General features: G+C 49.7%; 1 protein-coding gene across 3 annotated transcripts in view; it reads left to right on the top strand.

Annotated features, from left to right (window-relative positions):
• Positions 1–15286, top strand: part of LOC122708997 (phospholysine phosphohistidine inorganic pyrophosphate phosphatase) — a 120373-nt gene that overhangs the window by 19049 nt on the left and 86038 nt on the right. For all 3 annotated transcript variants that reach the window (XM_043925972.1, XM_043925971.1, XM_043925970.1), the window contains exons 4-5: positions 7273–7336; positions 8175–8267. In XM_043925972.1, the coding sequence (XP_043781907.1) occupies positions 7273–7336; positions 8175–8267 (157 nt within the window). The remainder of the gene's footprint in view (positions 1–7272; positions 7337–8174; positions 8268–15286) is intronic.

A 15286-nucleotide genomic window follows, 5' to 3' on the forward strand; every position in this document is an offset into this window, starting at 1 on the left:
TAAGAGGGAAACAGCGTTTTCAGCCCCACCGCAGGAGGAAACAGCGGTCGGCATTTTGGTGTGTGTCCTTCCAAGCAGTTTTCTTTGCAGAAGTCATTACACGTGGGTGTGTTCACTGCTTCAGTACCTAACTCGACCTAGTTCCGTCACCCGGTTTTAGTCGTTCACTGAATATTTTGTGAACCACTTTCCATACAATAGGGCTTCCCTGGTGGCTCAGGGGGTGGACAGTCTGCCTGCAATGTGGGAGACCCGAGTTCGATCCCTGGGTTGGGAAGATCCCCTGGAGAAGGGAATGGCTACCCACTCCAGTATTCTTGCCTGGAGAATCCTATGGACAGAGGAGCCTAGAGGGCTACAGTCCACGGGATCGCAAAGGGGCCCATGTAAATGAGTGACTAACACTTCCATATAATAAGTAGACGTCTCTGTGGCGAGTTTATTCCTATTCACTTTTCTTACAGGCTCTCCTGTAGTTGCTGTAGGTTGTTTCTGATTTTCTCCCTGAGTAAGGCCGTGATCAGCCTCTTTCTGGCATTTCGGGTGATGTGTACTTTTTGAGGTTCTTGGTGTGTGTTGCCAAGTTGCTTCCCAGAAAGCAGTGCAGGTTTATTCTGTCCTCTGTGGCATCAGCACTAGGGTTTTAGAGTCACAAGGGTGCTGTGGAACCCGACCCCAGCTTCGCGCGCAGGGCAGGAGTGCTGTGGCCACCTCTGGGGAGGCCTTTCCCACACTTAGGTGCTTCTGGTGACTGGGGAGTTCCCACCTCTGCCTGCTGGACGGGGGTGGCTATTCCAGTAGACACGAGGGGGACGTTTTATCTGGCCGCTGGCCATTGCGAAGCACTCTGTAGTTCACCATGTTTAATTCTGACCACAACCCTGCGAGCTGTAGGCAGCATCATTGCCGTTTTACAGATGGGTATATCAAGGCTAGGGAGGTGAGGGGAGCCACGGTCGCCCCATCAGTCATTGTGGGCGTGGCCAGGAGAGCCCCCCAGAGCCTGTGCTCTGCCACCTTTAGGCTCCATTCGAGAGCAGGTATTGGGTCCACGCAAGATCTTAAACTTTTTTGAGGCCGTTTTAAAAATTGGGAGACTTTACATAAAATAACTGGATTTCTGGATTCTCTTGAAAAATCAGAAGATCTGAGGGTGCTCTCCCCACATTCCCGAACGCGCTGCCGCTTGGCTGGAGCCACTGGTCCCTCGGCTCTGGTGCAGCGAGACCCCCCCACGTCCTCCTGCCCGTCTCCAGGCTTCAGGGTCGGCTTGTACTGGCGGTTGCTTTTCTCATAGTAGAGAAATATTTCTTCATGGCTGTGCTTTTTTTTTTTTGAAATAGGCAAGTGAAAGAGATTTAAAGAAAGAGAAGAGAGGATATGTTTCTTTTATTGTTGTTCAGTTGCTAAGTCATGTCCAACTCTTTGTGACCCCACGGACTGCAGCACGCCAGGCTTCCCTGTCCTTCACCATCCCTCAGATCTTGCTCAAACTCATGTCCATTGAGTTGGTGATGCCATCCAACCATCTCATCTTCTGTCATCCCCTTCTCCTCCTGCCCTCAATCTTTCCCAGCATCAGGGTCTTTTTCCAGTGAGTCAGTTCTTCCCATCAGGTAGCCAAAGTATTGGAGCTTCAGCATCAGTCCTTCCAATGAATATTCAGGACTGATTTCCTTTAGGATGGACTGGCTGAATCTCCTTGCAGTCCAAGGGACTCTCAAGAGTCTTCTCCAACACCACAGTTCAAAAGCATCAATTCTTCAGCGCTCAGCCTTCTTTATGGTCCAACACTCACATCCGTATATGACTACTGGAAAGAACATAGCTCTGACTATGTGGACCTTTGTCCTGCTGCAAATATTCCAGTGTGTTTATCATGCAATAAAGTGTATCCTGTGTTAGTCAGTGGTCTCCAGAGAAACAGAACCAACAGGGTGTGGTGACGTACATACAGACAGTTCTTGACTTAGCAATGGTTCAAATCATAACTTTTCGATTTTGCTATGGTGTGAAAGCTATGCACATTCAGAAAAAACGTACTTTGAATTTCAAATTCTGATCCTTTCCCTCAGGCAATGCAGTCCTCTCTGGTGATGCTGGGCAGATGCTGGGCACTGACTGCTCCCAGGCAGCCACATAATCGTGAGGGTCAACAGCTAATACACGTACGAACGTTCTGTACCCAGACCACCATTCTGAGTTTCACTTTCAGTACAGTGTTCAACAAATTACATGAGATATTCAGTGCTTTATTATAAAATAAACTTTGTGTTAGATGATTCTGCCCAACTATAGGCTAATATAAGTGTTCTGAGCATATTTAAGGTAGGCTGGGCTTTTTAAATGCATTTTTGACTTAATGATATTTTCAGCTTGTAACACGTTTATCAGAACATAACCCTGTCATAGGTTGAGGAAGATGGGTATATAAAGAGAAATTGTGGAGGCTAGGTTCTTCCTACATAGGCCAGCAGGCTGGAGGCTTACAGAAGAGTTGCCGTCTGAGTGCCAAGGTTATCTGCTGGCAGATTCCTTCTTGTTTGGAGAGGTCAGACTTTGTTTTGGTTGGGCCTTCAACTGATTGGACGAGGCCCACCACATTATGGAGGGCAATCTGCTTTACTCAGAGTCCACTGATTTAAATGTGAATGTCATTCAAGAAACATCTTCTCAGAAGCATCCAGAATACCATTAGACCAAATTTCTGGGCAGCTTGGCTCAGCCAAGTTGACATAAAATTAGCTGCCAGAGTTCCTTGCTGATCTTTACCTTCTGTGGTTTAGGTCACTGCAAACCACAGAAGCTGGCCAGCATGACTTTTTTTTTTTTTCAGCTTGACTCTTTTACGTCCCTGGCTTGGTCCTGTAGGCATCCCTAAAGTTACCAACCCCTCTCTAAAGAACAGCACAATTAAGAAGCTTTGTTATTACTCATTTATGTTAAAACTTTTTTCTTCAAAATTATCTTTAATAAAATATTTTTCCAGATCAGGGATAGTAGGCAAAATAGGTATGTGGTTGAAAAAGAAAGAAAAAAAAATGACATCAGTTTCTTTTAGCTTTGTACTTCTATAACAAATTCAATAGTAGGCAAAGATTTGTTTTCCAAGTAAGCAGCTAGCGAGGGGTTCTCTAGCTGCTGGAGGTTCTGACTTGGGTTATGGGTTGGGTGCTCAGAAATCAGAGAAAGGAGCCAACAGCTTCTGGGCTTAGGTCATAGCCACCTGGGACAACCCAAGGACCCAGGAAGAGCTGCTGTCACATCCAGGTGAGGGTCACCGGTGGTGAGGGGCCATCCTTCACCCGAGTGGGGCCGCGAGGTGCCCCCAAGGAGGCAGGGTGGTGGATTCACTGGGGCAGAATGTCCTCGTCCTGGAAACGGAGTGATTTACATTTGGCATCTGTTTTGACCGAGAGTGGGAATTGCCTTTGTAATTTCTTCTGTCATGCCTCCATCAGAAAATTAAGCTGTTTACGCGACCGGCTATGGAAGGTTAATGGCTCTTGTGGGAAAGGTCAAGTGGTCATTTTGAAGGGAGGCTGTGCTGAATAATCGGAAGGGAAGACAGAGGAATAAAGCATAAAATCTACCTGACTGCTGCTCTCCGGGTTTTTCCTGTCTTTCCGGAATCCACGGATTCTTCTTTGTGGCCTGAGTACTTGGGTTCAAGCCAGACCTGCTGTGGCTTTTGTTATGCCAGTAACAGAAAATAAATATATCAAATCTCTTGTGTTTGGGGGATAAGAAAAATTAACTTGGGTACTAGTGTTTACTGTATCTCTAAAAATGTTTTGGGCCAACAGATGGCCTTCAAGATGCCTTTTTGTTTTCCTGGCTGAATAAGAAAGATAAGTTCTCAACCCTGTGAAAGCAAGTCCACATTTAGTTTAAAAAGAAATAATAAGGTTTCTCGTTTTGATTTATGGAAGTCAGTTTTTTTCTTTAGGTTCCAAAAATCAGTGTGGCGAAGAGAGGGTTTTGATTGGATCTTTTCAGCCGCATGTTCCGATTCTTTTTCCCACCGGGACTAAATTTAAACTGAAGAAGGTGCAGTCAGAAGGTGTCACTCTGGAAGGAAGACTCGCGGGAGGATGCATCGGGCAGAAGTGGTGCGGCATGGGTGTCCTTGGGAGGCCCTTCCACAGGGAGGTGCCGCCAGCTCCCGCCTCCTGCAGCCGGCTCGGAGCTGAGCCTGTCCTGGGCCAGAGGCTCCTAGAATCCTCAGCTCCAGACAGAGCTGTGTGTGTTGCAACAGAGCAGCCTTGTTTTATAATTTTTTCCTTGGCGCCTGGGTTGTCCTCTCCTAGGCTGGCTGCATTCTTTCCTCAGTTCTGTCCTCGGTGCCCCAGCTCTCTTCAATGTGCCCCACCCTCGGAGAGCCCCCCCCCCCCCCCCCGCGACCCAGCTCCCTCCCGTCTCACCCTGGCTGGGCATTTCCTGGAGGGTAGGGGACAAAGGGGTGCCTCTGAGCATCTGACGGACTCCCGTGCGGCTGGAGCAGCATCTGGCACTCGGGGTCCTCAGGAGGGTCCCAAGTCTGAGAGCCCCCAGGTCTAGACCCCTCCACTTGTCCCCCTTGACCTTCGGGCCTCAGCTTTGATGCTTCCTCCTCTGGGACGCCTCCCTGCCGCCCTGTCCCCAGCATGCCCGGCCCTCCCCAAGCAGAGCGCACAGAGCACAGGTTTCCCCTTGCCATCACCCAGGTCCTGCTCTTTCATATTTGTCTGTGGACCTGTCCACTTCCCCACCAGACGGGGAGTCCCTGGGGAGCAGCCTGGGTCTGAGAGTGTTCCCTGCAAAGAGGTGCGGGACAGCTTCGTCCTACATGCTTGGGGGACCAAGTTAGCGGATGCCAGCAGCCCCCCCAAGAGCCAAGGCCCTAGCTTCTGGTGTTCCCTTCTGCCTCTTGGCCACGTTTGGCTTTATTTGGCCACTCCTTCTAACCCTGGACCTGACTGAGGGAATCATACCCAAGTAGTTTCTTGTGGAACTGGGGAAAAATAAAAGCAAACACTGTTTTGAGGCTGTATAAACACAGGATAGATGTCTAGAGTCCAGACTTAAAACAAAGACAGTTAGGAACCTCTAAGCCTAGGTTTTGGGGTCACCCTTTTAAAAGGGGGGCTCTCCTGGTGACTCAGTAAAGAATCCACCTGCAGATGCAGGAGACCTGGGCTTGGTCCCTGGGTCGGCAAGATCCCCCAGAAAAGGGAATGGCTCCCCACTCCAGTATTTTTTGCCTGGAGAATTCTGTGGACAGAGGAGCCTGGCGGACTATACAGCCCACGGGATCGCAAAGTGTCAGACACGACTGAACGACTGACACTTTCACTTTCCTTAAGAAGGGGAGCGTTGGCGGGTCCCAGCTCCATGAGCAGCGGTGGCTCTCCCCTGGCTCCTAGGCACCTTCCTGCATATGTGCGGCTTCCCAGCCGGGTCACGTCCACACGGCACGACCCCTAGTGTGCAGAGTCTTGGACCCTGACCTTGAGGCCCGAGTTGACTTGGAGAGGGGTCCGTTCGTGATGGGAGAGGCCCCCATGGCTTCAGCAGTCAGGCTCTGATCTGCCTGGCCTGTGGCAGGGGACCAGCCCTTGCCAAGGCCAAGAGTTTGGCTGCAGCCCAGCCTGCGTCCGGACGGAAGGTTCCGGGGCAGGCAGTGAGGATGCAGAGCGGCTGAGCGCCTCTTCCACCTGAGGGTCAGGGTGATCGCTGTGGGAGGCCAGGCTCCTGCAGCCTTGGAGGCCTCGGGTGGGGCCCAGAGAAGCAGGCAGAGTCCCTGGGTGCTGCAGAGCTAGAGGAAGGAAGCTGCTAGAGGCAACTTCCAGAAGCTCGGTTGTACCATTTCCAGTAGACACAGGACAGGGTCTGGCCCCCACAAACTGGAAAGACCTGCGTTCATTCTTCCCCGGCTCATATCTTATTGCCCATCTCAGTCTGGGTAGCTACACTTTTGGAGTGCTTTCTTCACCCCAGGCATCATGTTAGGAACTTCTCCTGCATTGTGTTGCTCAAGCCTCACAGCAGCCCACAAGGGTAGGCACTGGGGCTTCTTTGGGCCCATTTTACAGAGTAGGAAACTGAGGCCCAGAGGGCGTACGCAACCCAGAGTCCCACAGTTGAAAGCAAGTCAGAAGAGGATTTGAACCCTGAAGTCAACAGGCTTCACTAGTCTTTTCTTTGCTTTTCCACATACATGCTGTTTATCTTTGTCATTCTTTTAGATTGCACACATAAGTGATATCATACGGTGTTTGTCTCTCTGATTCCTTTGCTTGGTGTGATAATCTCTAGGCCCATGCATATTGCTGCAAATGGCGTTCTTTCTCTCTGTCTTTATGGCTAAGTAACGTCCCATTGCGTGTGTGTGTCACGTCTTCTCCATTCATCTGTCTGAGGGCATTTAGGTCACGTCCATGTTGTGTCGTGTCTCCCAGATTCGACAGTCATGGGAACGGGGAAGGGTAACTGGTGTGATGGGTCTCAAAACGTTTAACAGTCCTGGGGTCCCGTTTAACCCTCCCTTCAGAGCAGCGCAGAGCAAACAAACTACCTTCTCCCCACTTGATAGTCAAATAGTTGTGCTCCGAGAGAGCTGGGCCTGGTCACCGTGTGCCCCAAGGGGTCTGCGTGCGGCCTGGGCACAGCACTCACAGGAGGGAAGAGGTGAGACCGGCTTGGGAGGCGATGCCAGGAGCCAAGCTGTCTCGGCCTCCAGCGAGACAGGGAAGAAACAGTTGTCGTCTCATAGAAGCATCTGGCGCCCGTGAGGCCTGGCACCTCTCCTGACCCTCCAGCTGCTAGGAGATGCTCTGGAACTAATGGAGTTTTCTTCTCCAGGCAGCAATTAGGGGTTAATTATTAGCAATTAGGGGTTCACCACATGCTCTGTGGACCGGCTGCCCTTTCCCAGAACACAGGTCACTTGTGTTTCTCTGTGTTAGCAATTGGACCCAGCTGCCCCCAGGGTCCTCCATTCATCACTGTGGTGGGGTCCCCACGCGGCTGGCAGCAGGGGGCCTTTCTGAGAGCTGCTGGACCCCCATCTCTCCCCTCCTCCAGCCCCACCCCCCCCGCCCCGGCATGCTGGCCACTGCTGGGCTCTTGTGCTAACCCCCGTTGGTCAGTCTCAGTGTGGCGTCTGCCCTCACCCCCGGCCCGTGACTCAGCCCTCTTGGACCAGCCTAGAACCAGGACAGAGTGGTTTCTCCTCGGCGCTTCCCAGGTTCCTGGGCTCAGCTCACCCTGTCCCCCTTGGCTCTTTTCCAGACGCTACTACAAGGAGACCTCTGGCCTGATGCTGGACGTCGGTCCCTACATGAAGGCACTTGAGGTACCTGCCCGGGTCCGCCCGACCCTCTTCCGGTCTCAGGGCCTTCCGGGATGTCCCGGTCTTCCCGGAGAAGACGGGGTGCTCAGCATCCCAAGTGCCTTTATGTTTTCCAAGTCGCACATCGTGTTCGCAGCTTCAAGCCCGGCCCTTCGCCTCCTCTGGAGCTTGGCCCCTCAGCTGCGCTGGTCATCCCCCTGCTCCCTGTCGCTCCCTCCCTGCCCCACTCCCGGGACCCCGGCCCTGCACCCCGGGCCTCTGCCCCGCTGGCCCTCGCGGCATGCTCTGCGCCTCTCCTCCGGGTTCTTGGCTCCCGGATCCCTCCCTGCACACCTGCCTCATGCCTCAGCCCGCTTTCCTGCAGCTCCTCAGACTCCTGTGTGCTGCCTGGACTCCTTCCCAGTCCCCTCCTCCAGTTTCCAGGGCCGGGCTCAGCTGGGCTCCCCGCCCAGGCCAGCCCCGGGTCACTGCCGCCATGGAGGACCTGAGACAGAGCTGGGGGAGGGGAGAGGGGAAGGGAGGGGAAGCAGGAATGCAGAGAAACGTCCCTGATGCCCTAACGCCCAGGAGGTCGGAGGTCCTGGAGGTCGGAGGTCGTCTGACCCTGGGGCAGGTGGCAGAGGCCTGGTGGCGGGTGCCCCCAGCACCCTGGGCAGCCTGGTTGTGATGCTCACCCACAAGGCGTGTCTCTGGGCCCGCGTGTCTTGCCCCTTGGAGGCCCCTGGGTACACACTGGGGCATTTCTTTTTGATTCCCTGGGGGCAGGATTTCACCAGGCCAGGGTTCCCCCCTCCGCGTCCCTTGGTCCCCAACCCATGCTGTGTCCTTCTCTCTCCCCCAGTATGCCTGTGGTATCAAAGCCGAGGTGGTGGGAAAGCCTTCCCCCGAGTTTTTCAAGTCCGCCCTGCAAGAGATGGGAGTGGAAGCCCACGAGGTAAGCCGGCTCCCCCCAAAGTGTGTACACGGAGGCAGCTGTCAGGGGAGGCCAGCGTTCTCCCCAGGGGCAGCCTGGGTGCCTGAGGTGAGTCTGGGGGCTCAGGCACCCCCGGGGAGGTTGCCAGGCGGCCAAGCTGGTATACCCCTTCCTCCTCCATCCCCAGGCATGAGAGCTGATCTGACTGGGATGTCGAGGAAAGACAGCAAAGGAGGCCCACTGAACGTTCTCAACCTATCGAATCAGTGTCTGTGTAAGGATTTGGTCCTTGAGTTGGGAGGATCACCTGGAGAAGGAAATGGCAACCCACTCCAGTATTCTTGCCTGGGAAGTCCCAGGGACAGAGAAGCCTGGTGGGCTACAGTCCACGGGGTCACAAAGAGTCAGACAGGACTTCGAGACTAAATAACAAGAGTGAGAAAGAGAAACGCCTGTGACTTTTCCTAAGATTTTTGCTGCCTCTTTGGAAGGATTGGAATTAACAAGTCCGGTCAGTGTACTGAAATTATTTCATTGGAAAGACAACGTGAAAAGAATATGCAGGTATAAAATCATGCACCTGGCCACCTTTACATTACAGCTTGTTTTTCTGACCACACCAGGCAGCCTGCAGGATCTTAGTTCCCTGACCAGGGATCGAACCCATGCTTCCTGCGTTGGGAGTGCAGAGTCTTAACCATTGGACCACCAGGGAAGTCCCACATTATAACTGCTTTTGACACATGTTGCCTTCCAAACATACATCTCTGAAGGAAAAAAGAGCAGTTATGATTTTAGTGTCTTCCCACCCCACTTCCCAGGTGGAGTGAGCTGGTCCCCTCCGGCCGGTGGGGTCCTGACAGCGTTGTTGAAGGAACAGTGGGTATGCGTCTGCATACGGCCAGGCTGTCCTGCTGTCCGTTTTGGACAGGGCACCAGGGGACTGTGTCAGCATCTTATGGCAAGGCTGGTGCCCCCTGGGTCCCCTTGCTGCTCCCGCCCTGTTGGACCGGAATTTCCCACACCTGTTCAAGTCTAGAGCGCTGGTCTCTCACGATACTTAGGAAAAGAGCACATAGCCGTGGAAGTCTGGACCCCCTGCACCCAAACCTCGCCTGAAGATCGGAAAATGCAGGTCTCGGAGGTCCCTCACAGGAAGTACCCTGTGAGGTTGGTAGAGCAGGAATTTATTTGGTGAAGGTGACAGGAATGAATAACCTGGTTTTCACGACTTCAGTTCATACTGACAAATGTTAAAATTTGTTTTATTGTGGCAAATTTCAAACATGCACAAAAGCAGAACAACTCTGTGATTCTCCTCATCTGTCTATCACACAGATGCAACATTTAAAAGATGATATCACATTCCCTTCTTCTATCCCTTTTTGTCCTTTTTAGAAATTTACTTTTTTTTTTTTTTGCTGTTGTATTATAAAGCAAATCCCACACTTAATGTTATATGCTTTCAGATCATAGTATGCCTTTCAAAAAGAGGTGGTTGTTTTTGACCTGATTACAATGCATTAAGACATTTAACAGTAATGTAAAAACACAAAAAGGTGTTCAGCATTATTACTTATTCAGGAAATGCAAATCAAAACCACCGTGAGATCCCACCTCACACCCGCTTGGACTACCATAATAGTTTTAAAAGAAAAATAACAAGCGTTGGGAGGACATGGAGAAATTGGAACCCTAATATAGGAATCCTGGATGTACAATGGAGCACCCACTATGAAAAACAGCTGCTATGGAAAACAGTTCCATGATAAGTTGAATGTGGAATTATTGTATGACCCTAGCAATTCCACTCCTAGGTATATATCCAAAACAATTAAAAACTAGTGTTCAAACAAAAACTTATACGTAAATGTTCAGAGCAGCACTGTTTGCAGTAGTCAAAAGGTGGAAATAATGCAAGTGTTCATCAAGTGAACGGGTGAAGGAAATGTGGTCTGTTGTCCCATTAGAATATGTCAGTGGTAAAAAGAATTAAATACTGAAAAATACTGCAGTGTGGATGAACTTTGAAAACATGATGGTAAGTGAAAGAAGCCAGTCACAAAAGGCCACATTGTATATATTTAACATTTGTATACTATGCAGTGTCCAGAATTATTATTGTTCAGTTGCTAAGTTGTATCCGACTCTTTGTGACCCCAAGGACTGCAGAAAGCTAGGCTCCTCTCCGAGAGGGATTTCTCAGGCAAGAATACTGGAGTTGGGTTGCCATTTCCTTCTTCAGGGGAATCTTCCTGACCCAGGGATCGAACCCAGGTCTTCTGCACTGGCAGGCAGATGCTTTACTGCTGAACCACCAGGGAAGCCCAGTGTCCAGAACAGGCAAATCCATGGAGACGTGAAATATTCATAGATAGCGGTTGCCAGGGCTGGGAGTATGGAGGAATGGGGAGCAACTGCCAGTGGGTATGAGGTCTCCTTTTGGGGTGATAAAAATGTCTGGAACTCAGAGGTGGTGGGGTTTCACAACATAGTGAATGTACTTAATGCCACTGATTTGTGCACTTTAACATGGCTACGTTGGTAACTTTTATGTTATTTTTTTCATGTTGTAAAAAAAAAAAAAAAACCTTACCTAAAAGAAAAAAACCCCTCCCTAACAAAATCAGTAGTAATTCCTTAGTATTATCTAATACCAGCTCATATTTAAATTTCCCTGGCTGTCTCAGTCAGTCAGTCTGTCAGTTCAGTCACTCTGTCATGTCTGACTCTTTGCAACCCCATGAACTGCAGCACGCCAGGCCTCCCTGTCCATCCCCAACTCCTGGAGTTTATGAAAACTCATGTCCATTGAGTTGGTGATGCCATTCAATCATCTCATCCTCTGTTGTCCCCTTCTCCTCCTGCCCTCAATCTTTCCCAGCATCAGGGTCTTTTCAGATGAGTATCTTTGATGTAGATTTCTTTGAATTAAATCCAAATAAGGTTGTTTTGTCTTTTAAACCAGTCTCTTTTTGACTTTCTATCACGGAACGTTTCAAATATCTGTTGACAGAGAGGAACATAATGAAACCCCAGGTATCCATCAGTAATTATCAGCTAATAAGCACTTTTTAAAAACTGTGTTTAACTGTTCATTCTGAAGCAATTTCCCACTTACAGAGAGGTTGCAAAAATAGTGTGGAGAATTCCCATGTGTCCTTAGAGCTTCCCCAAAGGCCAACATCTTACGTAGCAAGAACCGGATGATTATAGAAGAGGGAAATCCGCCTTGACGCCAGTGTTGACTAGCCCAGGGACCCTCTTTCTGGACGTGCTGTGTTGGTGTCTTACCCCCACCCCCACCCCACACCCTTTACTGTGAGCTGTTCCTGTCTGTCTTTGTCCTTCAGCACCCTGGCAGTTTTGGAAGAGTGCATGCATGCTGAGTCACTTCAGTCGAGTCTGACTCTTTGCAGACCCCTGGACTGTAGCCCGCCAGGCTCCCCTGTCCGTGAGATTCTCCAGGCAAGAACACTGGAGTGGGTTGCCAAGCCCTCTTTCAGGAGATCTTCCCGACCCAGGGATCAAACCCACTTCTCTATGTCTCCTGCATTGGCAGGTGGGTTCTTTACCACCAGTGCCACCTGGAAAGCCCTTTGGAAGAGTACTGGTCAGTTTTTTCATAGAATGTCCCTGCTGTTTCCTCGTGATTTAAATGTAGGTTTTGCACATCTGGCGTATTTAATCCTGGTCGTGTGTTTCACAGACGCAGTGCTAGCCCCTGGGTTGCCTCCGTTCAGGAGGCACAGGCGGGCACTCTGCCCTTTGTTGGTAGCTGTCACTCAGACCCCCATCGGAGGTGCCCCGCTCTCCACTTAAAAGTTACGGTGTCCCTTTGTGACTAGTAAGTGTCTTGGGGCGGGGGAGTATTTTAATCCCATGTGAATATCCTCTTACAAGTCATTCCTTTCCTCTCCTAATTTCAGTATCCATGGACAACTTGTACTTGTAACAGTTGTTACCATGGTGTTCGCCAAATGGTGATTTTCCATCTCTGTGGCTCCTCTGTATTCATTAGAATTTACTGTAAGGAAGAACTTTCCTTTTCCTCCCATTTGCCTTTTAATTTATTGCAACATGGACTCAAGGATCTCTGTTTTATTCCATGAGTCACAATCCATTCCTCCTGTCATTTTCTTGCCCAGATTGTCCCATATTTGACCATTGGGATCCCTTTGGAGATGAGTAACCGCTTGTTTAGGACTTCCGTGGTGGCTTAGATAGTAAAGAATCTGCCTGCGATGCAGGAGACCAGAGTTTGATCCCTGGGTCAGGAAGATTCCCTGGAGAAGGGAATGGCTATCCACTCCAGTATTCTTGCCTGGAAAATTCCATGGACACAGGAGCCTAGCAGGCTACAGTCCATGAGGTCACAAAGAGTCAGACACGACTGAGTGACTAACACTTTTACTTTCTTTCACTCAGCTGCTCGTTTAATCTATACCCTTATCTCTCCTCTCCCCTATTTATTTTTAATCATCCCTCAGATGCAAATCATCACTTCATCTGCAAGTATCTCCAAGTGTCTCTAGGATAGGAAATCTTTTAAAAACACGCATAGTGTCATTATAACATCTAAGTATTAATAATACAAATAATTCCTTATTATCTTTAAATGTCCAGCCATTATTCACATTTCCCTGATTGTCATATAATTGTTGCGTCGCTTGCAATTTGTTTGAATCAGGACCCAAATGAGGTCCTTGCACTGTGATTGGTTGGTGTGATTCTCAAGTGTTTGCTCATCTGTCCGTTCCCACGCCTTCCCCGTCTCCCTCTTGGATTCTTTGCAACGTTGTGAAGAAGCATCTGGGCCATTTGTCCTGTAGAGTTCCGCACGGTCCAGATTTTGTGGATTGCGCCTCAGCGCTGTCCTGTCCCATGCTGGCCTGGTTTCCTGTGTGTTGATAGTTAGACCTGGAAGCTTCCTGAGAGTCTGTTTCAGTTTTCCGACGACTGCTCTACGGGTGATGGTGCGTCCTCCTCCAGCGTCCAGTGTCTCCTGTGGTGTTAGCAGCTGTGAGTGATCGGCGCGTGACCCCAGGTATCCCCTGAGTTCTGCGAAATGGTGATGCTTGAATCCTGTGTCATTCCTGCTTCTCTTTTTCTTTGGATGACGTCTATATAGGAGAACTCCCCACCTGTCATCTGATCCCCTGAAGTACAGTTCATGTACGAAATTCCAGACAAATGCCTGTTTCTTTCCTATTATTTATGAGCTTTCAAAGTGAGTTGGCTCTCTAGCACTCTCCCAGTACCTTGGGGATTTAAGACTTTGTATCACTATAAATAGATAGATAAAAGCATAGTCGATGTATTCTACTCTGTTGCAGTTACTCGTGTTCAAAGAATCCCATCTTTGACGGGCAGGAGCCTGTACTAGCTGCCTCTGCCTCTACGTGCGGTGCGCTGGCTTCTCATCGCAGCGGCTTCTCTTGTTGCAGAGCATGGGATCTCCACTCACCGGCTTCAGTAGTTGCGGCTTATGGGCTTAGTTCCTTGCCCGAGAGAGGCATATGGGACCTTAATTCCCTGACCAGAGATCCAGCTTACATCCTCTGCTTTGGAAAGCAGATTCTTAAACCACTGAACCACCCGGGAAGTCCCCTAAAACTGTTTTTTTAAAGCCACCATTATTTCACTGGGTGTGTGTGTGTGTGTCACCAACAGGACCTTCAAGCTCACTGTATTTCCAATTTTTAAGGGATTTGTTTTCCAATGTTTAAATTTGTTTTACAGTTACATAAAAATTCACATGGTTCTGAAATCAAATCCACGAAACAAGATACTTTCGAGGACCTCTAGCTTCTGGCCTTTCCCTCTCTTCCCACCCATCTCTCGTCACCTAGTCCTTTTTTATAAATATTATAGCTTGGCTTTCCATTTCTTAAATATAAGCAACTACATAATATTTGTATCCTGCTCATAGGGAATTTGAAATAATACATTTCTTAAGATCATTTTTTTTACAGAGTGGGAGAAAGGCTGCTGTTGTAATCTGAGTTAAAACAATCAGTATTTAGAATCACTCTGTCAGTACTATGGTCACAGCCATCTCCAGCAGTCTCCCCCACCTCCCACCACCCCCAGCCAGCAAAACCGCAGACCGTCACTGCCCAGAAGTGAAGACCAGAAGAACCCAGTGTTAAGACGTGATAACGTCTTGGTTGTCTTTGCAGAGCTGACCTTGGTTAATCCCCTTCCCTCCCACCTTTTGTTTGTTTAATGTTTTCCAGTTACTTTCACCGTCAGCGTCTTTCACATTCTGAATGAGAAACTGCCCTCCCCACACCCCCCGACGAGGCACCGAGGCCCTTTGGGGGTGCAGGTTGATCAGACTTCTCGTTTGGCGGATGCCAGGGCCGTGGGGTCCGGGGAGGCGGGTTAGGGGTTTTGAATTCCTGGCATGGCTGCTGTGGCCGGGGTCCCTGTGCTGTCCAAGCTCTGTGAGCCTCTGTGGCCCTGGGTCGCTAAGGAGTTGTTTTCTCTGGGGGCTCCGGGCACAGGGGACAAAGCTGAATCTTACTTCGCTCCCGTGTTATCATCCTCTCTGTCTCCCCCTCTTGACAGACAGCTGATCCTTTTTCTGAACTGTCCATTAATGATATTCAAGCCTCAGGATTTGTAGACATTTTAAAGCGGTATGACCAAACAAGGCCATTTTGAACGAACTGTGTCTTTTGCACAGGGTAATAATTGCCTGCTCCTGCTTCTCTATTTTTAATGAGAAATGCCTGCGAGGGGCTATCTTGCCGCTCAAGTGCCAGGCTATGGCAAACCTTACATTTTTCAAGCTGCTTTAGTCAATAAAGTGATCACCAGTCATTTCCCTTGATAACTGCTTCTTCCCAGGCCCAGACCCGCCTCTCGCTGCCGAGGAGTTTTCCACCTGCACTCGGAATGGCTATAACTCCCCAAATCCAATTTTCATTTTAACCTTTCCTCGATAGCCTAGAAATAACAGATTGCCGGGATTACTCTAATAGATTGGAAAGGCCAGCCTCTTCGAGGTAACCAAGGCCTTTCTGGGATTCGCT

This window comes from Cervus elaphus, chromosome 15, assembly GCF_910594005.1.
Source record: "Cervus elaphus chromosome 15, mCerEla1.1, whole genome shotgun sequence".
NCBI classification, from domain to species: domain Eukaryota; kingdom Metazoa; phylum Chordata; class Mammalia; order Artiodactyla; family Cervidae; genus Cervus; species Cervus elaphus.